Source organism: Tiliqua scincoides, chromosome 5, assembly GCF_035046505.1.
Source record: "Tiliqua scincoides isolate rTilSci1 chromosome 5, rTilSci1.hap2, whole genome shotgun sequence".
Taxonomy (NCBI): domain Eukaryota; kingdom Metazoa; phylum Chordata; class Lepidosauria; order Squamata; family Scincidae; genus Tiliqua; species Tiliqua scincoides.
Genome location: NC_089825.1, coordinates 116,847,248 through 116,873,157, shown reverse-complemented (window position 1 = coordinate 116,873,157; position 25,910 = coordinate 116,847,248). Strand labels below are relative to the sequence as shown.

General features: G+C 44.8%; 2 protein-coding genes across 2 annotated transcripts; both read left to right on the top strand.

Annotated features, from left to right (window-relative positions):
• Nucleotides 1-2,884: 2,884 nt before the first annotated feature.
• Nucleotides 2,885-17,059, top strand: LOC136653387 (vomeronasal type-2 receptor 26-like). The gene is made up of 6 exons (XM_066630291.1): nucleotides 2,885-3,030; nucleotides 6,123-6,316; nucleotides 8,474-8,700; nucleotides 12,591-12,818; nucleotides 14,718-14,844; nucleotides 16,164-17,059. The coding sequence occupies exons 1-6, from the start codon at nucleotides 2,885-2,887 to the stop codon at nucleotides 17,057-17,059; spliced, it is 1,818 nt and encodes a 605-aa protein (XP_066486388.1).
• A 1,621-nt stretch (nucleotides 17,060-18,680) lies between these two features.
• Nucleotides 18,681-25,684, top strand: LOC136653386 (vomeronasal type-2 receptor 26-like). The gene is made up of 4 exons (XM_066630290.1): nucleotides 18,681-18,821; nucleotides 21,126-21,353; nucleotides 23,238-23,364; nucleotides 24,939-25,684. Exons 1-4 carry the CDS (start codon nucleotides 18,681-18,683, stop codon nucleotides 25,682-25,684), a joined length of 1,242 nt encoding a protein of 413 aa, XP_066486387.1.
• The last annotated feature ends 226 nt before the right edge of the window (nucleotides 25,685-25,910 follow it).

The window sequence follows — 25,910 nt, the reverse complement described above, 5'->3', positions numbered from 1 at the left end:
GCAGATGCGCTTCAATGTCACTAAGTGTAAAGTCATGCACATTGGGGCAAAAAATCAAAACTTTCGATATAGGCTGATGGGTTCTGAGCTGTCTGTGACAGATCAGGAGAGAGATCTTGGGGTGGTGGTGGACAAGTCGATGAAAGTGTCGACCCAATGTGCGGCGGCAGTGAAGAAGGCCAATTCTATGCTTGGGATCATTAGGAAGGGTATTGAGAACAAAACGGCTAGTATTATAATGCCGTTGTACAAATCGATGGTAAGGCCACACCTGGAGTATTGTGTCCAGTTCTGGTCGCCGCATCTCAAAAAAGACATAGTGGAAATGGAAAAGGTGCAAAAGAGAGTGACTAAGATGATTACGGGGCTGGGGCACCTTCCTTATGAGGAAAGGCTATGGCGTTTGGGCCTCTTCAGCCTAGAAAAGAGACGCTTGAGGGGGGACATGATTGAGACATACAAAATTATGCAGGGGATGGACAGAGTGGATAGGGAGATGCCCTTTACACTCTCACATAATACTAGAACCAGGGGACATCCACTAAAATTGAGTGTTGGGAGAGTTAGGACAGACAAAAGAAAATATTTCTTTACTCAGCGTGTGGTCGGTCTGTGGAACTCCTTGCCACAGGATGTGGTGCTGGCGTCTAGCCTAGACGCCTTTAAAAGGGGATTGGACAAGTTTCTGGAGGAAAAATCCATTATGGGTTACAAGCCATGATGTGTATGCGCAACCTCCTGATTTTAGGAATGGGTTAAGTCAGAATGCCAGATGTAGGGGAGGGCACCAGGATGAGGTCTCTTGTTATCTGGTGTGCTCCCTGGGGCATTTGGTGGGCCGCTGTGAGATACAGGAAGCTGGACTAGATGGGCCTATGGCCTAATCCAGTGGGGCTGTTCTTATGTTCTTATGTTCTTATGACCTGCACCAGAGATATTGCTGATGCAAGTCTGTATTGATCCATACCAGTGTTGTCTCCTAAATGTGCATGTATTTAGGAACTGTGCATCTATCTCATATATTTATGGAATATATATATGCATCTTATGCATGCCACCAAATATCTATCTCATATATTTATGGAATATATATGCAATCTTATGCATGCCACCAAAGGAATGTTAAGCTGGCACTGACAGCCCCAAATCAGTAGGAAAGTTGCAAATCCGCCTGCACCTTTCCTCCCACTCCCTGCTTCTCCCACCACTAGCCAGTGAAAGTAAGTCAGTGGGAGAGGCAGGAGTGGGTGGTGGGAGGGGTCAAAATGGGCAGTTGTGGGCAGCACAGGGAGGAGGATGGGTGAATTGGATTTGGGAGGATTGGGATTGGTGCCTCTGATACGCTAATGTTCCCTTACCCAGTGGTGACCTCCTAGACCGCCCCTCCCACATAGGATGCAGCGGTCACCATTTTGGCACTGCAGCATCGGGGGAGGGGGTAGATTAGGCTGATCTCCTCCAGAGCAGGTTTGGCAGGGAGTGGCGAGTCTTGCTAAGATCAACAGGACTAGGAGAGAAGTATATCAAGACTCGCTAAGGGGAGTAGTGCAGGCAGGTGGTGCGGGCTGAGGGCCTTTCTGACCATTGTTCACACCCTCCCCTCTTAGTCAGATGCAAATGAAAGACTCCCTCCTCAGACAAACACTCATGTAGTGCTGGGCCTTTAGAACTCTCTCCTTGCTAACTTTCCACAGAGGTCCTGAGACCCTCCATTCTATTGCTTCTTTCATCATCGCCTCTAGACACACTATTACAAAATAAGACACAAGGTCTTGTTACACATTCTGGTTTTTTTACGTATCTAATTTAACCTTCAGCGTCACATCAATAAATGATAATCTCATCACGAGTAAAAGTCTGATATTAAAGGGTATCTACTTATCCTCCAACAGAAGTGCTGATGAGATAAATAATCTGTTGGCCATGACACACATTTAGAACCTTGTTGAACAGCTGAAGAACTTCCCAAGGAAATAATTCCTCTGATGCAATGGCTCCCAAACGTTTTAGAAACTGGGACCCACTAACGGTCTATCAGGACCCATCGAGCTTTATGAGACTTAAAAAAAAGTTTAACAGCTGTTCAAGCCTCTATTTTTAGCCTTTTTACTATAAGGGACCTTCTGGAGCATTCGTTGAGCTCCATATTCATTGGATTGAACATGGTGTGGTGGCCTGGTGTTCCCCTCACCGTGCCTTCTGAAGAGGACCAAGGCACATTTATCCACTTGGAAGTAAAAGCGCATGTGCAGCTCCATTTCAGTTTCCATAGGGCTCAATACATTTTCCTTTGTAAAATGTCATCCTGTCAGTTCTGCGGCCAATCAAAAACTGGATCACGGCCCACTGATGGGTCCCGACCCACAGTTTGGGAACCACTGCTCTCATGTCCTCTTCCTACTTAGGTTATTTGGATCCCAAATGACCCTTCCTATCCAACTAAGCAAAGGTGAACTTTTTTGATGATGCAGCAATCATGGTTCCTTCTCCAACTCCTTAGGGAATGCCTTACTTCAAAACAGCCATGATCATCCCCTTTTATTTTCTCAAGGTCTATAATTTATATTGCTGCTCCTTGGAGGGCAATCTGTGGAATTTCAGTTGTAACTGAATTGCACAGTCTGCAAGAGATGGAACTTAGCAGCATTTAGGGGTTTGGGTAAACATGGGGAAGCATTCACCAGTCTAAATCATTGCACTTTTCCTTATTATAAATACAGACTTTACAGCTATCAGTAGACAGACTGAGCATTTCATTCAGGCCATTGTCACTGTGGTGTGTGTTGTTCCGTATCCAGAGAGGCTTGTGCTTGGGATGGCTCTATTAGAAGTATTGATGCTGGTATGTCCTCACCTCGTATACCTGGCTCACGTTCTTAACTGCATGGTAAATGATCCTCACCCACCACTTCATGAGTATCAACGCTCCGGAGAATATGTGGTCGGTGGTATTGCCTCTCATGCCTTCATCCTCGCTGATTCCATAGATTTCACCATAGAGCCTCCTCCACCATTGCTGGAAGAGGTGAAGTAAGGAGTTAACATTGTTATTTTGGTGTTTTCAGATGCAGTGGAGGGTTGGACTCGATCACTGAAAAGAGCCATTCAGGAGCTGCAACCTGTGAATATGGCCTCTTGAACTAGGAGGTTGTACAATTTAACATAGTTAACCCATTTCTGCCTGGCCCACAGGTGTACACATTTGGTCCCTGTTGCATCTATGCAACGTTGGGCAGAAATGGCTTAAAAGTCCACACACTTGTGACATGGGAAATCTTTGCTCCTCATTCTCAAAGTATTCACTAAGGGAGATTTTACTCATGAACATAAGAACAGCCCCACTGGATCAGTCCTGGATCAGTCCATAAACCCATCTAGTCCAGCTTCCTTTATCTCACAGCGGCCCCACAAATGGTCCCAGGGAGCACACCAGATAACAAGAGACATGCATTCTGGTGCCCTCCCTTGCATCTGACATAGCCCCTTTCTAAAATCAGGAGGTTGAACTTACTCATCATGGCTTGTAACCCATAATGGATTTTTCCTCCAGAAACTTGTCCAATCCCCTTTTAAAGGCATCCAGGCCAGATGCCGTCACCACATCCTGTGGCAAGGAGTTCCACAGACCAACCAAAAGCTGAGTAAAGAAATATTTTCTTTTGTCTGTCCTAACTCTCCCAACACTCAATTTTAGTGGATGTCCCCTGGTTCTGGTGTTATGTGAGAGTGCAAAGAGCATCTCTCTATCCACTTTATCCTTCCCCTGCATAATTTTGTATGTCTCAATCATGTCCCCCCTCAGGCCTCTCTTTTCTAGGCAGAATAGGCCCAAACGCTGTAGCCTTTCCTCATAAGGAAGGTGCCCCAGCCCAGCAATCATCTTAGTTGCCCTCTTTTGCATCTTTTCCATTTCTACTATGTCCTTTTTGAGATGCGGCGACCAGAACTGGACACAATACTCCAGGTGTGGCCTTACCATCAATTTGTACAACGGCATTATAATACTAGCCGTTTTGTTCTCAATACCCTTCCTAATGATCCCAAGCATAGAATTGGCCTTCTTCACTTCTGCTGCACATTGGGTCGACACTTTCATTGACTTGTCCACCACCACCCCAAGATCTCTCTCCTGATGTGTCACAGACAGCTCAGAACCCATCAGCCTAAATGTGAAGTTTTGATTTTTTGCCCCAATGTGCATGACTTTACACTTACTGACATTGAAACACATCTGCCATTTTGCTGCCCATTCTGCCAGTCTGGAGAGATCCTTCTGGAGCTCCTCACAATCACTTCTGGTCTTCACCACTTAGAAAAGTTTGGTGTCGTCTGCAAACTTAGCCACCTCACTGCTCAATGGATTCTTGGTATTCTTTTTCTGAGTAAGGAAATGCTCCGAGGAAGAATGTTCTTTTTAGCACAATTTAGGGGGCGGGGGGGGGGGGAGGAATCATGATATGAGTGCATTCCTTTCCTCTACCAACTTCTGTGTGATTATTCTGTTCTTTATTTACTGATGTGTGTGGAGAATTATGCATGTTTTGGAGAAAAGGTTTTCTCCTCTATCATAATGCTAGAACAGTGTTCATCCAGGAAAATGGATTGACAGGAGAGTCGGGCCAGGCAAAAGGAATTATTTCACTGCATTGTCTCTCCTTAGGTACATTATTCCCTGTTTCAGGATGTAGTGATTGCCACTCATTTACATGTTTTTAAAATGGGAAATGGTGACCTGATGAGACTGCTATGGCCTGCCGTGGGATGATGGGGGAGAAGCAAGACACTCAGCCTATGCACCTGACCTTGTCACACAACCATAGGTTTCTCAGTACTTCTAACAAAGACAATCCCTGAAGGGGGGCTTTTGCTGCCATGATCAAGGGAAAAATTAAAGAATAGTGCCTGTCTTCACCTTCCTGCTGCTAGGTTGGTCCAAATATTGGGGTCAGCAGGTTTCCACAGGAGTATCCAGGAAAAACACTTAGGGCCTAATCCTATTCGACCTCTGCATCACCGACCAGAAGTACAGTGTGTTTTACAGTAGTCACAAAACATGACCCACCATTCAGTGCAGTCAGGCCAGAAGCAGCGAGTGGTTATGCACCAGTGGCCACCAGAAAAGTCCCTGTCCTGGTCAGTTGGTGTGGATGGTTGGGTGTGGGGGAATGGGGAGGGAATGGGGGAATGAGGGAATGGGAGGGAATGGGATGGAGACCAGGGCAGTGAGGAGGTATATTGTGGTCAGGAAGGGGACATATCAAAGGTAGCAGTCAACATCCCCAACCTCACTCAGAATTGTGCCAGCCAATGAGGTGGTGCAGATAGAAATTGACCCATTTGGGCAGCGGATACTTGACCTGGGCCAGAGGAACAAATGATCTCATACCTTGAGGAGGCCTTCTGGACAAGCAGCACCCCCGCAGGATTCAACATTTGCATCATTGGCACAACTGCATTGGCACTGAGAGATTTAGGTTGAATTGACTGTAAATCCTTGCATACAAGGCTGCTAGGAAGCGGTGCTGGGAGAAGGGGATTTGTCTGCATGACCTGTTCTTAGGATTGCCAAATGCGTCTGATTGGTCATTGAGGTGAACAAGATCCTGGACTAAACAGGACCTTAGTCTCCCCTAGCAGGGCTCTTCTTATGTTGCCCTGAAAGGTTCTCTATCCCAAGTTCTTGTCTGACCGCCTTGCTGGGACTGATTTTTCAGTCATGTCCAATCTTCAGAAAAGACACTTCCTAGTTCTCCGTCTCTATCCTTGTTGACGCTTCTGTCATTTGGCTTTAAATACAGTAGACTTTATTTCATCTGATTTGCATTGTGGGAATGAAAACCACCACCTCCTCGATCCTTTCCTCATTCCTGATCAGGATGGGACAAGTCCCAATTTGTTCTGATTTCATATTTTCTACAGCTTAATTTAATTGTGTGTATGAGGCAATTCGTGAGAAATGACTCTATGACATGATTAAAACATTTCTTGCTATGTGTATACATGTGTGACTTAAGTCATACCACTGAACAGTTTTGATTCTCATAATTTATGAATATATGGGATATGAAAAAGTCATTTACATATGTATGAAATCTCCTTCTGAAATGGAACTCTTGTTCTAGTGTAGTGCCTAAGAATTACCAGCACATCCTGGCTTTGGCATTTGCGATCAAGGAGATCAATGAAAACCCTCAGCTTTTGCCCAATGTCACCTTGGGCTTTCAGATCTATGACAACTATTTCACTGCAAAGTCAACCTATCATGCCACAATGCTACTTTTATCCAAAATGGAGAGATTCATCCCCAATTACATTTGTGAGTTCCAGCATGACTTGATAGCAATTATTGGAGGATTGGATGCCCAGACCTCACTATATGTGGCCACCTTCTTGGATATCTACAAGCTTCCACAGGTAGGATATGCATGTTGTTGTATAGAGAATGGGAATGTAACACTTCCTTCACACTTCCTTTGTCCTTGCAGGCTGGACTTTTTTTACCTGGAGACACAAACGGATGGACATGAAGTAATTGGACAAATTTCATTTCCTTCTCTGCCAGAGGGCAACTAATCATGATGAACAGAACTCTGAATATGGGTCTCTAATAAGAAATTATTGTGTAATTCTGAATGTCATAGTAGCCCTTCATGCTGAAATAAATAGGAGTACTTTATGAATCTCTTTTTTGTGTTTTGACCACAGTGATATATATGGTCTGTTGTTATGTGGTCCATTGCTAAGTGGCACATACTTGTATATCTAAGGGCACAATCCTAACCCACTTTGCAGCAATGACATAAGGGCAATGCAGCTCTGAAAAAAGGAAACAAACATTCCCTTACTTGAGGAGCCTCTGTGAGTGCCCCCTGTCGTACACTTGGTCTCACACTCCCAGGGTTTTGGGTGCTCAGTGTTGTTGGTTCTGAACCCTAGAGCCCTCAAAGATCCCTGTTCAGTAGTACTGCCACCACCCTGTAAGAGCCAGTGCCTCAGTCCAGGGACACCGAGACCCTCTAGGCTTAACTATATCCCTTGTAGGCACTGAGCACTTTCTTTACTTAAAGTCTCAGTCCTCAAGTTACTAGTCCACAATGAGGATTTTTGGTAGCTTGCTGAACGGCTAGGCAGGATTTTGAAACTTTGTCCCCAGCAGACAATGAACCAACATGTTAAAAAAAATTTTTTTTTACTTTATTAAGTACATAGGGATTCCAAAAAGTTATAAAGGCAGCAAATGCTAGAGGCATAAAAACTTCTAGGAAACATATCAGCATAAAAAAACAAAGCTAACTGGCTAACTCTATTATTCTCTGACTCTCACCTGGGTCAGCTTCTTTTGTAGATCCTCAGGCCAGTTATCTATGGGCCACATGGTCCTGGCAGGGCAGGATGTGCACCCACCACCTATCTCACCAAGAGACAAAGACCAAAGACCACAAGACCAAAAGACCCTGTCCTCCGGAAGTGGGGCTGGAAGCTCGCCCTCTCAGCTCTTCCCTCCCCCCTGGAGATCTACAGCTGCATTCCATCCTTGATGGGTGTCTTTCTGGCTGCCTAGGTCCTACATAATCACCTTCCATTGAGTTGTAAATTCCTAGCAGCTAGGAAATGCAAGCCACTTCTGTGCTACTGTTATAGCTTGGTTCAGGCTTTACATGTTACTAGGCCTAAACTGTACATATTCATGACACCCCCCAACTGCAGGATGCAGCACACATCTTATTGGCACAGCTAGTGCTGGAAAGTGGATTAGGATTTGGGCCTGAATGTCTTCAAACACTTGGAGCTAAAGTTCAAATGCTGATGGTTTTTGTCCCACCTCCAATCTCTCTGTAGCTCATTTATGGTCCGGCTCCAGTGATGAATGAGAAGACCCCAGGACTTCCCTTCTATCAGATGGTCCCTAAGGAAGATGTTCAGTATGTGGGAATTTGCTCTTTACTTCTACATTTTGGTTGGACATGGATTGGACTGGTTACTATGGATAACGATAATGGAGAAAGGTTTATGCAAATGGTGGTTCCAATGCTTTCCCAGAGAGGCATCTGTCTTGAATTCACTGCCAGAGCTCCTGTTTTTTCTTTTGTCTCTGAAATAGAAGACATGTGGGCTCAGGGGACAAAAATACATGAGACAATCATGAGTAGCAAAGCCAGTGTTATTTTGGGCAATGGAGACTCCTACTCCATGGCATTTCTGAGATGGTTACCATATGTAGTAGACGAAGATGACATGAGAAGAGAACTAAATGGTAAAGTTTGGATCATGACAGCCCAAGTGGTGCTCACTTCATTTGTCTATCAAAGGAATTGTTCTACAGAAATCATCAATGGTACTCTCTCTTTCCAAATTCACTCCAATATTTTACCAGGATTTCACCATTTCATTGAGAGCAGAAGCCCTTCCCACACAAAGGAAGATGGCTTTATCAGGGACTTCTGGCAACAGGCCTTTGCTTGTGTGTTCCCAGATTCAGACCTGGTTACAGTGAAGGGGGATATTTGCACAGGGGAGGAGAAGCTGGAGAACCTTCCTGGACCCTTTTTTGAAATGAGCATGACGGGCCACAGTTACAGTATCTACAATGCTGTCTATGCTGTGGCCCATGCCTTACAAGCCATGTCCTCAGGTAGACTCCATCACAAAGCAATGACGGATGGAGGGGGTCTGAAGATTCAGCATCAACAGTTGTGGCAGGTAAATTTGCTGGACAATGTTTTGTGGTCCAGGTCCCTGGATGTAGCAAAAGGACCCAGTTTTCTATAGTCTTCATGGTAAAACCCAGTCACAAGATAATTCTGTTGTTGCCACTCAAATAATTTCAATGTATTTGTTGGGAAATTCAAGAGGTGGTTTTTGTTTCTATACTGGAAAGTCTTCTATACTGGATGTCTTCTATACTGGATGTCCTTGCGATACAAGGACATCTGCAAATGGAATCTGAAGGCCTTAGGAGTGGACCTCAACAGGTGGGAAACCCTGGCCTCTGAGCAGCCCGCTTGGAGGTAGGCTGTGCAGCATGGCCTTTCCCAGTTTGAAGAGACACTTTGCCAACAGACTGAGGCAAAGAGGCAAAGAAGGAAGGCCCATAGCCAGGGAGACAGACCAGGGACAGACTGCACTTGCTCCCAGTGTGGAAGGGATTGTCACTCCTGAATCGGCCTTTTCAGCCACACTAGACACTGTTCCAGAACCACCATTCAAAGCGCAATACCATAGTCTTTCGAGACTGAAGGTTGCCAACTACTACTGAAAAGTCTTTGGGGGTTTGAAGGTAAGGATGAGAAGATTAAACTGCACCTTGAAGGTCAAATGTATCCAGAAAGGGATTTATGACTCGGTTCTCTGGGTTGACAGTGCCAGCATAACAACCACTGCACCAGTGCTACCTGTTGTAAATGACAGTAAAGATTGCTGATAGGAAGGCCTGTGCTGTCCTGCTAGTGCCTTCCCAGCACATACTCTCATATATTCTTAGTGCCAGGAGGAGACCTTCTAGCTCTAACACTCCCAGGGTTTCTTGGATTTTCAAAATATTTCACATTTACCCTCCTGCTTCCCCTGATCTTTAACATCTATATGAAACCTCAAGATGAAGTCTTCCCGAGATTTGGACTGAAGCGGCATCCACACATTGATGACGCCACTCTATCCAGATGACACTCTGGATAAAGCTATACCACTTCTAAAGGACCAGGTTGGCATTATGGGCATACTACCACACCTGGGTTCTCCTTAGATACCCAGCTAATGACAATAGCCAGAAATGTGGACTGAGCCCTTGCTAGAGATACTAGACCTGTTTCAGTTAGGGCTCAATCATAACCCCTTATGTGCCAATGGGACGTGTGCTGCATCCTGCGGTTGGGTGTCACTCACGGAGGCCTCCTCAAAGTAAGGGAATATTTTTTCCCTTACCTCAGAGCTGCATTGCCCTTATGTCAGTGCTGGAAAGCACTGACATAAGGGGTTAGGATTGCACCCATAGTGACTTCAGTCATATCCAGTTTAAACTGTTCTAATAAGTTCCTCGTACAAAACGTAATATGATGTATTCTGTGGCAACCAGAGTTTCAAGTAGGGCCGTAGCTTGGATCACATCATATAATCTTCAGAGGTTATGAATTCATTTCCAGACTCAATGAAACATTCTGAGCATCACCCTGAAATCTCCAATGGTTTGGGATCTAGATACCGTAAGAACCCTCTCCTGGAACACGAACTTCTCTAAGCTCTATGAAGAATATCTGAGGGTCTGTTCTGTGTCCCATCAACACCAGATGTTCAGTGGGTGATCTGATGATATAGGACCATGTCTGCAATTATTTCCAAAGCACGGAATATCCTTTTGGGAGAGTGCTGTCTGGCTCCATTATGGATTACTTTCCATAACACACTTAAAGTGCCATATTTTTCGCTCCATAAGACGCACCTGACCTATTTTTTAGAGGTGGAAAACAGTGAAAACAGTGAAAAAAATATTCTGAACCAAATAGTGTAATAAAATATTTAATAAACTATAACAGAATAACATTTGAACCATGTAAAGTGAACAGCAGTCAACAGTGGCATTAAGAACCATTATCACTGTCATTAACAAGTGGAGAAAGTTAAAGGTTTGAGTACTGTAGTTTTCTGGAAACCCCAAGAACTCATCATCGCTAGAGTCAGAATTTATGAAGCTCATTTGCTCACAATCTCTGACATCACTTTCTTCGCTGTCCTCATATAAGATACCATCTTAACTTCCATCTAAGGCAGGGGTGCTCACACTTTTTTGGCTCGAGAGCGACTTTGAAACCCAGCAAGGCCCGGAGATCTACCAGAGTTTTTTTACAATGTTCACGCCATCATAACATATAACATTTATGTGTACAATATATGTTGGTGTACCTTGCATAACCACATGAGCCAATATTGCACAACACAACATAATTAACTATAAACATTTTTGTAATTACTTGAGTTTACTTTGATGACTTGCACTGAAGTGAATCAGCCAAGGATGCATAGTCCGGACGGTAGCTGCTGACAGCCAGCCTCAAGCACACTTCCAAATGTTCATCAGTCATGTTGGAACTTAATGATCTTCATGTAGGAAAAGGCTGACTCACATAAATAAGTGGAGCCCTTCCTGCCTCAGGTGCTCTTATATCCCTGAGGGCCCTATTGCCTTCAAGTGGCAGCAGCTGTGCAGCACACTCTGCTGGATGCCCAGGCCTTACCCTTAAAGGGGCCACTGCTGACACCACATCTACCTCCTCACCAGATCTTCCTCGATTCCAATACAAGTGGGGGGGGGAGCAGATCTCTGTACAGACCAGTGCAAAAACAGGGGAAAGGTGTGGGGGAGGGAAGATCTCTATATAGACATCACAGCAAGACCAGTGCAAAACCCCTTGCACACAGAACCAACAGATGGAAGGGGGGCAGATCGCTATACAGACCAGTACAAAAACAGGGGAAAGGTGTGGGGGAGGGAAGATCTCTATATAGACACCACAGCAAGACCAGTGCAAAACCCCTTGCACACAGAACTAACAGATGGAAGTTGGGGGGGCAGATCTCCATACATACCAGTGCAAAAACAGGGGAAAGGTAAGTCAGCCCCAGTAGATTCAACGGGGCTCACTCCCAGGGATGTGTGGATGGGAGAGAAGCCTGCCAGTGGCTCCTCACCAGGTCTACTCATGAGTCAGCCCCAGTAGAGTCAACGGGGGCTCACTCCCAGGGATGCGTGGACAGGAGAGAAGCCTGCCAGGGGCTTCCTCCCTGGGCTCCCTCCCTGGGCTCACTCACCTGCTAGGGGCTCACTCCCAGGGATGCGTGGACAGGAGAGTTGCCTGCGAGAGGCTCCTCTCCAGGTCTACTCATGAGTCAGCCCCAGTAGAGTCAAAGGGGCTCACTCCCAGGAATGCGTGGATGGGAGAGAAGCCTGCGATCGACTCATTTTGCCTCGCGATCAACCAGTCGATCGCGATCGACATATTTTGCACCCCTGATCTAAGGCATTGCTAATGCCACATTTTTTAAATGACGTTTTTTGAATGTGAGCATAAACTGGCATGAAGATCCCCCCTTTATTAGGGTGAATGGAATCATAAACTGGAATGAAGATTCCCTTTATTAGGGTGAATGGGATCATAAACTGGCATGAAGATCCCCCCTTTATTAGGGTGAATGGGATCATAAACTGGCATGAAGATCCCCCTTTATTAGGGTGAATGGGATCATAAACTCGCATGAAGATCCCCCCTTCATTAAGGTCCCCAACATGCACTCTTTTTTGCAGTATTTGCTCCATAAGACGCAAACACTCCCCCCCCCCCACTTTTTTGGGGGGAAAAGTGTGTCTTATGGAGTGAAAAATATGGTATATTTATTTCAACTGACAGCCTGCTGCAAAATGCCATATGACTTCTTGGCATTAATCTGAGTTGAGCACTAACATTTCAAGCATGGCTAGATCTGTAAACAAACTGAAACGTGGGATCTTTCAAAGTAGATGTTTCTATCTCATTGTGAAGCATTCAATACAGTGCTGTGCAGACTCTTTTCTAAGCTCTGCTGTTTCCTTTCCACTCCAGCTCCATCACTTTCTGAGAGGGATCTCATTTAACAACAGTGCAGGGGACATGGTGTCCTTTGATGAAAACGGGGAGTTGGTCGCTGGACTCGATATCATCAACTGGGTTGTTTCCTCCAACCAATCCTTTCAGCGAGTGAAAGTTGGGACTGTGGATCCCCAGGAGCCTCCAGACCAGGCATTTGCCATCAATGTGAATGCCATCAAATGGCACAGATGGTTTAACCAGGTAGGTTCCTCCAGAGCATCTTTTAGACAGGCAGAGTAACTTGCACTTATAGAATTCTTCTTACCTTCTTTTCACAGCTGGATCAGGGACGGAGAGTTGTGTGGTGGTGCATAGACCAGAGTGAGCTTATCCACTCACAGGTTGCCTGCCCCTTGCCAGAATTTTGCCATATTGGACTGATTTAGACAATACTGCTACTAGTAACTAATCAGACAGTGAATGCAGCTGCAGACCTTACTATCTGAACCATTCCTCAGTTCCATTTAAGGGGAAATCATCCACTCACCGCTTCTTCTGCTTCATTTTCTTCTTTAAGATTCATCACTCATTTTTTGTTTCCTGGCATTATAATACAGAGAGATGAGGTGGATATCTGGATATCTGGGATCTGCCATGTTCATGTCATGGACTCCATGCTAATCACATCAGTATAGGACCTTGTAGGAAATTATGAAGTGCCACCCAAATGATAACTGTGACCAAATGGGATGGTAAGACCACACCATCCATTTTGGAGTGCTTTTCTACGATGTGATGAACTGTGTCTGTGATTAAACAGACAGAAAAAAAATGCTCAGAGAAACAGGAAATAATTCATACAATAGATTTAAACACATATGGATATAGATTATTGTCCTTGTTAGAGACCACTAGAGTAGACAGTTGTTGAAATAGATATGTATGGAAACCATCCTTCTTCTGTTTTTGTACAGATAATGTCAGCTATATCTGGCAAACTGTTTTGCATAAGGTATGTTTTGTACCTTAACTGCCCAACCCTATCTAAATCTACCCCCACCCCAAGGCAACCATGGCACTGGAGTGTGCAGTGCGTCCTGGGGGAGGGCAATCCTAGAGGTCTCCTTTGTTCCCTTGCCCGTGGGGTAATTGCTATCCCACTGGTTCCACTTGGACTTTTGGCATTGATTTAGCTTGTACAAGTCTACCTGGATCCAGGAAGGTGGATTGAGGCCAGGAAGGGGTAAAGATATTGGCGCTGCCAATGCCACTAATACCAGCTCCTTCCTGGCCTCAGTCCACTCTTCACCCTGTCCCGGATACTGCCTCCCATGCTAACCCCCTGACAAGGCCAGGAAGGGCTACACGGCCGATCACTGCTTGCAGCGGAGGCCATGTTGAGCAATACGGTGTGACACCTTTTGCGACAGCCACAAAGGGGTTTGTGCTGCTGGGACACTAGTTCCATTAGTGTTGATCACAACACTTCTGAGGAGGCGCCCTTGTGCGAACCCAGTAGAGAAATGACGTGCCCAAGATCAATAATGTCTTGAAATTAGAAATGGATGGTAATTCCGTAGCATCTTTTCTCACACCAAATTCTGTTTTTCTCTCATCATTAGAAGGAGATGGAAGATGAATAATGGTCAGTAGCAAGACATTGAGTGGATTGTGTCAAATGTAGTTGCTTTTCATTGTCTGGACTCTTTTGGCATTTATATTATTAAAACATATTTTTAAAACATAACAATAATAGAAACATTGTAAATAAATAAAATGCCAAGGGTCGTCTACGAGCCCGTCTGTCAGATATGAAAACTATGAGGGAGGGGGATTGTTTTATTCTTCTGACAGTTTCATCCAATGCCACCCTGTGAATCACGGAAAGTCTATAAGCAGGCAGACCTGAGATCTGACCAATCACAATCCTTTGCACACAATTGTCGGTCTCCTTATCCAGTCAGATGACAATCATTGGAAAGCATCCATGTGATGGAACCGATCCACTTAGTCCATGACGGAAGCCATGGAATAAAGCTCCCATGTGACTTGAGAAATGAACATGCCCCAGAATCTTTACAATGCCGCCACTATTATTCACAAGATTAATATGTTCACTATTATTCACAAGATTAAATGTTCTCTTTTGTTTGAGACCAGGTACAGCCTCTTTCTGTATGTTCTGAGAGCTGCCTTCCCGGTTCCAGGAAGAAAGTGAAGGAAGGGAAGCCGTTTTGCTGCTATGACTGCATCCCATGTCCAGAAGGGAAGATTGCAAGCCAGAAGGGTAAGATATAGACTGCAGAAATTTATTTGTGAGATCAGCTCAAAACCCATTTCCACCCTGATTGACTTACGGAATAGCACATGCTGCTCCAAATCTTTCAAGTGACTATGGGGCAATCAAAATTGTGTCATGACCATTTCACAGGTCTGATAGTGGAACGATACCAAAGACTCCACCAAAGGGCGAACCTGATCAAGTGAATCCTATATTTCCTTGAAATCAAGGAGGCAAGGAAGTCCATTGTTGACTCAGAGCCCAATCCCGGACTTGACGCTCTGGCTTACCGCAGGCGCACTCTGTTGCACGCGTGCCATAAGGCACGTTTGCGAGCCTTACCGCCAGGCGAGTGTCCGTGCTAGCACGGACCGTGGAGCTGCAGCACGGTAAGCGGGGGCAGGTGTTAGTTGGGGATTAGGCATTCTGTGGAGGGGGGAAGCAGGCAGAGGGTGGAGAGGGGGCAGGGAGGAGGCTGCCCTTTACAACCCAGTTACATGTTGACTCAGTTACATGAATTTCAGTACACCTGATCGTGACTAATTGCCCCATCCAGTCCCCACCATTGGTGCCAGTATTACTGAGCTTTTGTTGTTGCAGATATTAAAAGAAAAGAAATTACACTTTTTAAAAAACTTTCTCTAATTCCTTTTTTAAAAAAATTCTTTTAAAGATCTTGCTTTCACCACCTTGGGATCAAGAGTTGAAACAAGAAGGTTACACTTTAGAAAGGAATTTTGTGAGACTCTGAAAATCTAGCTGGGTCCTTCCAGCGTGGCAGACATGAGCGAATCCTGTGGTTTGAGTTTAAAAAGCACTCAATCGCATGAGGCATTGATACTTTAAGGATGACTCAGCATAGAATTTATGAATTTATCCTCATCCCCATTTATCCTCATCCTCCTTTAAGAGTATCACTTATTTGAATGAAGACCACTTTATGTGGGAGCTTTGTAGGAGTTTGCAATTCTTTGGTAATTATTTGTGACGAAGAAACCATGTATTATTATTATTATTATTATTTATATACCACTTTTCAACAAACTTCACAAAGCGGATTACAGAAAAAATCAAATAACTAATGCCTCCCTGTCCCAAAAGGGCTCACAATCTAAAAGATGCAAAAGAACACCAGCAGACAGCCACTAGAACAGACACTGCTGTGGTGGGGCGGCTCAGATACTCTTCCTCTGCTAAAAAGAGGAGCACCCACTTGAAAAAGGGCCTGTTACCCAGTTAGCAGGGTATGGGAGAAGAAGAGTTGGAGGACATTGCTGCTTTTGTGCTGTGTTTCTACAATGAAGACACCATGTTTTCTTTTTCAGACGTGAATGACTGTTTCGAATGCTCAGCTGAAACCTATCCAGCCCAAACCCAGGATTTCTGTATTCCCAAGGACATCAGCTTCCTCTCTTTTGAAGAGCCTTTGGGGATCAGTCTAACTTGCTCTGCTTTTTCCTTTTCCTTGATCACAGCTCTGGTGCTCAGAACATTTATGAAGCACCACAACACTCCCATCGTCAAAGCCAACAACCGGAATCTCACCTACATCCTCCTCGTCTCACTCCTGCTCTGCTTCCTCTGTGCATTTCTGTTCATTCACCGACCTGAGAAAGTGCTGTGTCTCCTCCGACAAACAGCTTTTGGCATCATCTTCTCAGTGGCTGTTTCTTGTGTACTGGCAAAAACCATCACTGTGATTCTGGCTTTCATGGCCACCAAGCCAGGAAGCAGGATGAGGAAGTGGGTGGGGAAAGGACTGGCCACCTCCATTGTTGTTTCCTGCTCTCTTATTCAGACAGGCATTTGCCTGGTGTGGCTGGCAACCTCTCCCCCATTTCCAGACATTGACCAGCACTCCATGGTGGAAGAAATTGTGCTGGAATGCAATGAGGGGTCTGTGACCATGTTTTATTCTGTCTTGGGCTACATGGGCTTCCTGGCCATTGTCAGTTTCTTTGTAGCATTTCTTGCCAGGAAGCTCCCTGACAGTTTCAATGAAGCCAAGTTCATCACCTTCAGCATGTTGGTCTTCTGCAGTGTTTGGCTCTCCTTTGTGCCGACCTACTTAAGCACAAAGGGAAAATACATGGTAGCAGTGGAGATCTTCTCTATCTTGGCTTCCAGTGCTGGGCTTCTGGGTTGTATTTTCTACCCCAAGTGTTACATTATTGTGCTGAGACCGGAGCTGAATAATAGGGAACAACTCATTAGAAGATAGTACTAACGAACACAATGGTTGATACCCATTGTATCAGTAGCAGTGGTTTTAAATACTGGCAGTAGGGGTCAGAGTGGCTGTTCCTGAAGAGCGATGGTTTGTCATAGGCTATTGTGATAGAGTGATAATAGTGATATTTTTCCTGAGAACTTCTCCATTGCCAGGTGCTCTTTTCAACCTTTTGCCGGTTTGCCCCACTAGTTCTGAGAACTACTCAGTTAGCCCCATCCGACCTAAAACCTTGTGTGGAGATGCATCAGTGCTGGCCTGGCTGCCACAGTATCCTATGGGGATTTTTGGCAATCAAAGGTCTCCTTGGGATAAGGGGACATTTTTCCCACTGCCCTGTGGTATGCCCCAGTATCCACAAAGGGTCACATTGGATTTGCACCAGCGATATTGCTGATGCAAGTCTGTATTGATCCATACCAGTGTTGTCTCCTAAATGTGCATGTATTTAGGAACTGTGCATCTATCTCATATATTTATGGAATATATATATGCATCTTATGCATGCCACCAAATATCTATCTCATATATTTATGGAATATATATGCAATCTTATGCATGCCACCAAAGGAATGTTAAGCTGGCACTGACAGCCCCAAATCAGTAGGAAAGTTGCAAATCCGCCTGCACCTTTCCTCCCACTCCCTGCTTCTCCCACCACTAGCCAGTGAAAGTAAGTCAGTGGGAGAGGCAGGAGTGGGTGGTGGGAGGGGTCAAAATGGGCAGTTGTGGGCAGCACAGGGAGGAGGATGGGTGAATTGGATTTGGGAGGATTGGGATTGGTGCCTCTGATACGCTAATGTTCCCTTACCCAGTGGTGACCTCCTAGACCGCCCCTCCCACATAGGATGCAGCGGTCACCATTTTGGCACTGCAGCATCAGGGGAGGGGGATAACGGATAGATTAGTCTGACCTCCTCCAGAGCAGGTTTTGCAGGGACTGCGTAGCCCTGCTATGATCAACCAGACTAGGAGAGAAGTATATCGACTCGCTAAGGGGAGTAGTTCAGGCAGGCAGTGTGGGCTGGTGGCCTTTCTGACCATTGTTCACATGCTCCCCTCTTAGTCAGATGCAAATGAAAGACTCCCTCCTCAGACAATCACTCATGTAGTGCTGGGCTTTTAGAACTCTCTCCTTGCTAACTTTCCACAGAGGTCTTGAGACCCTCCATTCTATTGCTTCTTTCATCATCACCTCTAGGCACACGATTACAAAATAAAACACAAGGTCTTGTTACACATTCTGGTTTTTTTTACTAACTTAACGTTCAGCATCACATCAATAAATGATCATCTCATCACAAGTAAAAGTCTGACATTAAAGGGCATCTACTTATCCTCCAACGGAAGTGCTGATGAGATGCATAATCTGTTGGCCACAACACACATTTAGAACCTTGTTGAACACCTGAAGAACTTCCCAAGGAAATAATTCCTCTGATGCAATGGCTCCCAAACGTTTTAGAAACTGGGACCCACTAATGGTCCATCAGGACCCATCGAGCTTTATGAGACTTAAAAAAAAATAAGCAGCTGTTCAAGCCTCTATTTTTAGCTTTTTTACTATAAGGGACCTTCTGGAATGTTTGTTGAGCTCCATGTTCTTAACTGCATGGTAAATGATCCTCACCCACCACTTCATGAGTATCAATGCTCCGGAGACTATGTGGTCGGTGGCATTGCCTCTCAGGCCTTCATCCTCGCTGATTCCATAGATTTCACCATAGAGCCTCCTCCACCACCACTGGAAGAGGTGAAGAAAAGAGTTAACATTGTTATTTTGGTGTTTTCAGATGCAGTGGAGGGTTGGACTCGATCACGGAAAAGAACCTTTCAGGAACTGCAACCTGTGAATATTGGCATCTTGGACTGGGAGGTAGAAAAATTTAACACAGTTAACCCATTTCTGCCCAGCCCACAGGTGTACACATTTGGTCCCTGTTGCATCTATGCAACGTTGGGCAGAAATGGCTTAATAGTCCACACATTTGTGTAATGGGAAATCTATGCTCCTCATTCTCAAAGTATTCACTAAGGGAGATCTTACTCATGAACATAAGAACAGCCCCACTGGATCAGTCCATAGGCCCAACTAGCCCAGCTTCCTGTACCTCATAGCGGCCCACCAAATGCCCCAGGGAGCACACCAGATAAGAGACCTGCATCCTGGTGCCCTCCCTTCCATCTGACATAGCCCATTTCTAAAATCAGGAGGTTGCGCTTACACATCATGGCTTGTAACCCGTAATGGATTTTTCCTCCAGAAGCTTGTCCAATCCCCTTTTAAAGGCATCCAGGCCAGATGCCGTCACCACATCTTGTGGCAAGGAGTTCCACAGAGCAACCACACGCTGAGTAAAAAATATTTTCTTTTGTCTGTCCTAACTCTCCCAACACTCAATTTTATTGGATGTCCCCTGGTTCTGGTGTTATGTGAGAGTGCAATGAACATCTCTCTAGCCACTTTATCCTTCGAATGCATAATTTTGTATGTCTCAATCATGTCCCCCCTCAGGCCTCTCTTTTCTAGTCAGAATAGGCCCAAACACCGTAGCCTTTCCTCATAAGGAAGGTGCCCCAGCCCAGTAATCATCTCAGTTGCCCTCTTTTGCATCTTTTCCATTTCCATTGTGTCCTTTTTGAGATGTGGCGACCAGAACTGGACGCAATACTCCAGGTGTGGCCTTACCATCAATTTGTACAATGGCATGTTAATATTAGCCGTTTTGTTCTCAATACCTTTCCTAATGATCCCAAGCATAGAATTGGCCTTCTTAACTTCAGCCGCACATTGGGTTGACCCTTTCATCGACCTGTCCACCACCACCCCAAGATCTCTCTCCTGATCCATGATCTTCAGTTAAGGCGCAATCCTAACCCCTTATGTAGGTGCTCTCCAGCACTGGCATAGTGGTGCCAATGGGACGTGTGCTGCATCCGGCAGTTGGGTGTCACTCACGAAGGCCTCCTCAAAGTAAGGGAAAGTTCCCTTACCTCAGAGCTGCATTGCCCTTATGTCAGTGCTGGTAAGCACTCGAAAGCACTCGAAAGCACCCGGAAAGCACTCGGAAAGCAGTGCTGGAAAGCACTCGGAAAGCAGTGCTGGAAAGCACTGGAAAGCACTCGGTCAGAAGTGCTGGAAAGCACTGGAAAGCACTTGGTCAGAAGTGCTGGAAAGCACTGACATAAGGGGTTAGGATTGCACCCATAGTGACTTCAGCCATATCCATTCCATATCCATATCCATAGTGGATATCCATTCCATCCATGTCCATATCCATTCCATCCATTCCATCCATCCATTCCATCCATATCCATATCCATTCCATCCATATCCATATCCATATCCATATCCATTCCATCCATTCCATCCATCCATTCCATCCATATCCATATCCATCCATTCCATATCCATATCCATATCTATAGTGACTTCAGCCATATCCAGTTTAAACTGTTCTAATAAGTTCCTCCTACATAACGTAATATGATGTATTCTGTGGCAACCAGAGTTTCAAGTACGGCCGTAGCTTGGATCACATCATATAATCTTCAGAGGTTATGAATTCATTTCCAGATTCAATCAAAAGTTCTGAGCATCACCCTGAAATCTCCAATGGCTTGGGATCTAGATACCGTAAGAACCCTCTCTGGGAACATGAACTTCTCTAAGCTCTATGAAGAATATCTGAGGGTCTGTTCTGTGTCCCATCAACACCAGATGTTCAGTGGGTGATCTGGTGATATAGGACCATGTCTGCAATTATTTCCAAAGCAGGGAATATCCTTTTGGGAAAGTGCTGTCTGGCTCCATTAAGGATTACTTTCCACGACACACTTAAAGTATATTGATTTCAACTGACAGCCTGCTGCAAGATGCCATGTGACTTCTTGGCATTAATCTGAGTTGAGCACTAACATTTCAAGCATGGCTACATCTGTAAACAAACTGAAACGTGCGATCTTTCAGAGTAGATGTTTCTATCTCATTGTGAAGGATCCAACACAGTGCTGTGCAGACTCTTTTCTAAACTCTGCTGTTTCCTTTCCACTCCAGCTCCATCACTTTCTGAGAGGGGTCTCATTTAACAACAGTGCAGGGGACATGGTTTCCTTTGATGAAAACGGGGAGTTGGTCGCTGGACTCGATATCATCAACTGGGTTGTTTCCTCCAACCAATCCTTTCAGCGAGTGAAAGTTGGGAGTGTGGATCCCCAGGCGCCTCCAGACCAGGCATTCACCATCAGTGTGAATGCCATCAAATGGCACAGATGGTTTAACCAGGTAGGTTCCTCCAGCACAGCTTTTAGACAGGCAGAGTAACTTGCACTTATAGAATTCTTCTTACCTTCTTTTCACAGCTGGATCAGGGATGGAGAGTTGTGTGGTGGTGCGTAGACCAGAGTGAGCTTATCCACTCACAGGTTGCCTGCCCCTCGCCAGAATTTTGCCATATTGGACTGATTTAGACAATACTGCTACTAGTAACTAATCAGACAGTGAATGCGGCTGCAGACCTTACTATTTGAACCATTCCTCAGTTCCATTTAAGGGGAAATCATCCTCTCACCGCTTCTTCTGCTTCATTTTCTTCTTTAAGATTCATCACTCATTTTTTGTTTCCTGGCATTATAATACAGAGAGATGAGGTGGATATCTGGATATCTGGGATCTGCCATGTTCATGTCCTGGACTGCATGCTAACCACATCAGTATAGGACCTTGTAGGAAATTATGAAGTGCCGCCCAAATGATAACTGTGACCAAATGGGATGGTAAGACCACACCATCCATTTTGGAGTGCTTATCTAAGATGTGATGAACAATGTCTGTGATTAAACATACAGAAAAAAAAATGCTCAGAGAAACAGGAAATAATTCATACAATAGATTTAAACACATATGGATATAGATTAATGTCCTTGTTAGAGACCACTAGAGTAGACAGTTGTTGAAATAGATATGTATGGAAACCATCCTTCTTCTGTTTTTGGACAGATAATGTCAGCTATATCTGGCAAACTGTTTTGCATAAGGTATGTTTTGTACCTTAACTGCCCAACCCTATCACAATCTATTCCCCCCCCCAAGCCAACCATTGCACTGGAGTGTACAATGCATCCTGTGTCCTAGATGTCTCCTTTGTTCCCTTGCCCGTGGGGTAATTGCTATCCCACTGGTTCTACTTGGACTTTTGCCATTGATTTAGCTTGTACAAGTCTACCTGGACCCAGTAAGGTGGATTGAGACCAGGAAGGAGTAAAGATATTGGCAGTGCCACTGCCACTAATACCAGCCCCTTCCTGGCCTCAGTCCACTCTTCACCCTGTCCTGGATACTGCCTCCTATGCTAACCCCCTGACAAGGCCAGGTGTCTTGGAAGGGCTACACATCCACGGCTGATCACTGCTTGCAGCGGAGGCCATGTTGAGCAATACGGTGTGACACCTTTTGCGACAGCTACAAAGGGGTTTGTGCTGCTGGGACACAAGTTCCATTAGTGTTGATCACAACACTTCTGATGAGGCACCCTTGTGCAACCCCAGTAGAGAAATTACGTTCCCAAAGTCAATAATGTCTTGAAATAAGAAATGGATGGTAATTCCGTAGCATCATATCTTACACTGTTTTTCTGTTCTGTTTTTCTCTCATCATTAGCAGGAGATGGAAGATGAATAATGCTCAGTAGCAAGACATTGAGGGGAGTGTGTCCCATATAGTTGCTTTTCATTGTTTAGACTCTTTTGGCATTTATATATTTAGAACATATTTTTAAAACACAACAATAATACAAACATTGCAAATAAATAAAATGCCAAGGGCTATCTACGAACCGCTCTGTCAGATATCAAAACTGTAAGGGAGATTGTTTTATTCTTCTGACAGTTTCATGCAATGCCACCCTGAGAATCACAGAAAGACTATAAGCAGGCAGATCTGAGATTTGTCCAATCACAATCCTTTCCACACAATTGTCGGTCTCCTTACCCAGTCAGATGACAATCATTGGAAAGCATCCATGTGATGGAACCAATCCACATAGTCCATGATGGAAGCCATGGAATAAAGTTCCCATGTGACTTGAGAAATGAACATGCCCCAGAATCTTTACAATACCGCCACTATTATTCACAAGGTTACCCATGTTCTCTTTTGTTTGGAGACCAGGTAGAGCCTCTTTCTGTATGTTCTGAGAGCTGCCTTCCCGGTTCCAGGAAGAAAGTGAAGGAAGGGAAGCCTTTTTGCTGCTATGACTGCACCCCATGTCCAGAAGGGAAGATTTCAGACCAGAAGGGTAAGATGTAGACTGCAAAAAGTTATTTGTGAGATCAGCTCAAAACCCATTTCCACCCTGATTGACATAAGGAATAGCACATGCTGCTCCAAATCTTTCAAGTGACTATGGGGCAATCAAAATTGTGTCATGACCATTTCACAGGTCTGATAGTGGAACGATACCAAAGACTCCACCAAAGGACGAACCTGATCAAGTGAATCCTATATATCCTTGAAATCAAGGAGGCAAGGAAGTCCACAGTTGACTCAGAGCCCAATCCCAGATTCGATGCTCTGGCTTACCGCAGGCGCACTCTGTCGCACGCGTGCCATAAGGCACGTTTGCGAGCCTTACCATCACGCGAGCGCCCGTACTAGCACGGACCATGGAGCCGCAGCATGGTGTGCGGGGGCAGGGGTTAGGTGGGGAGGAGGCATTCTGGGGAGCAGGGAGGCAGTTGGAGGGCAGAGAAAGGGCACGGAGGAGGCTGCCCTTCACATCCCAGTTACATGTTGACTCAGTTACATGAATTTTAATAGACCTGGTCATGACTAATTGCCCCATCCAATCCCCACCATTGGTGCCAGTATTACTGAGCTTTCGTTGTTCCAGATATTAAAAGAAAAGAAATTATACTGTTAAAAAAACTATTTCTATATTTAAAAAAAAAAAAAAAAAAAGCATTCTTTTAAATCTCTTGCTTTCACCACCTTGGGATCAAGAGTTGAAACAAGAAGGTTACACTTTAGAAAGGAATTCTGTGAGACTCTGGAGATCTAGCTGGGTCCTTCCAGCTTGGCAGACATGAGCGAATCCTGCGGTTTGAGCTTAAAAAGCACTCAATCGCATGAGGCATTGATACTTTAAGGATGACTCAGCATAGAATTTATTAATTTATCCTCATCCCATTTATCCTCATCCTCCTTTAAGGGTATCACTTATTTGAATGAAGACCACTTTATGTGGGAGCTTTGTAGGAGTTTGCAATTTTTATGGTAATTATTTGTGACGAAGAAACCATGTATTTTTATTATTATTATTATTATTATTATTATTATTATTATTATTATTATTATTATTATTATTATTATACCACTTTTCAACAAACTTCACAAAGCGGTTTACAGAAAAAATCAAATAACTAATGCCTCCCTGTCCCAAAAGGGCTCACAATCTAAAAGGGGCAAAAGAACACCAGCAGACAGCCACTAGAAAAGACACTGCAGGGGTGGGGCAGCTCAGATATTCTTCCTCTGCTAAAAAGAGGAGCACCCACTTGAAAAAGGGCCTCTTACCCAGTTAGCAGGTCATCCTCAAATAAGACCTCTAATCTTATTATTTTTTCTTATGAATAAAGTGTCATATGGGAGAGGAAGAGTTGGAGGACATTGCTGCTTTTGTGCTGTGTTTTTACAATGCAGATACCATGTTTTCTTTTTCAGATGTGAATGACTGTTTCGAATGTTCAGCTGAAACATATCCAGCCCAAACCCTGGATTTCTGTGTTCCCAAGGACATCAGCTTCCTCTCTTTTGAAGAGCCTTTGGGGATCAGTCTAATTAGTTTTGCTTTTTCCTTTTCCTTGATCACAGCTCTGGTGCTCAGAACATTTATGAAGCACCACAACACTCCCATCGTCAAAGCCAACAATCGGAATCTCACCTACATCCTCCTCGTCTCCCTCCTGCTCTGCTTCCTCTGTGCATTTCTGTTCATTCACCGACCTGAGAAGGTGCTGTGTCTCCTCCGACAAACAGCTTTCGGCATCATCTTCTCAGTGGCTGTTTCTTGTGTACTGGCAAAAACCATCACTGTGGTTCTTGCTTTCATGGCCACCAAGCCAGGAAGCAGGATGAGGAAGTGGGTGGGGAAAGGACTGGCCACCTCCATTGTTGTTTCCTGTTCTCTTATTCAGACAGGCATTTGTACTGTGTGGCTGGCCACCTCTCCCCCATTTCCAGACGTTGACCAGCACTCCATGGTGGAAGAAATTGTGCTGGAATGCAATGAGGGGTCTGTGACCATGTTTTATTCTGTCTTGGGCTACATGGGCTTCCTGGCCATTGTCAGTTTCTTAGTAGCATTTCTTGCCAGGAAGCTCCCTGACAGTTTCAATGAAGCCAAGTTCATCACCTTCAGCATGTTGGTTGTCTGCAGTGTTTGGCTCTCCTTTGTGCCGACCTACTTAAGCACAAAGGGAAAATACATGGTGGCTGTGGAGGTCTTCTCTATCTTGGCTTCCAGTGCTGGGCTTCTGGGTTGTATCTTCTTCCCCAAGTGTTACATTATTGTGCTGAGACCGGAGCTGAATAATAGGGAACAACTCATTAGAAGATAGTACTAACGAACACAATGGTTGATACCCTCTGTATCAATAGCAGTGGTTTTAAATACTGGTAGTAGGGGTCAGAGTGGCTGTTCCTGAAGAGCGATGGTTTGTCATAGGCTATTGTGATAGTGATAATAGTGATAATTTTTCCTGGGAACTTCTCCATTGCCAGGTGCTCTTTTCAACTGTTTGCCGGTTTGCCCCACTAGTTGTTGTGAGGACTACTCAGTTAGCC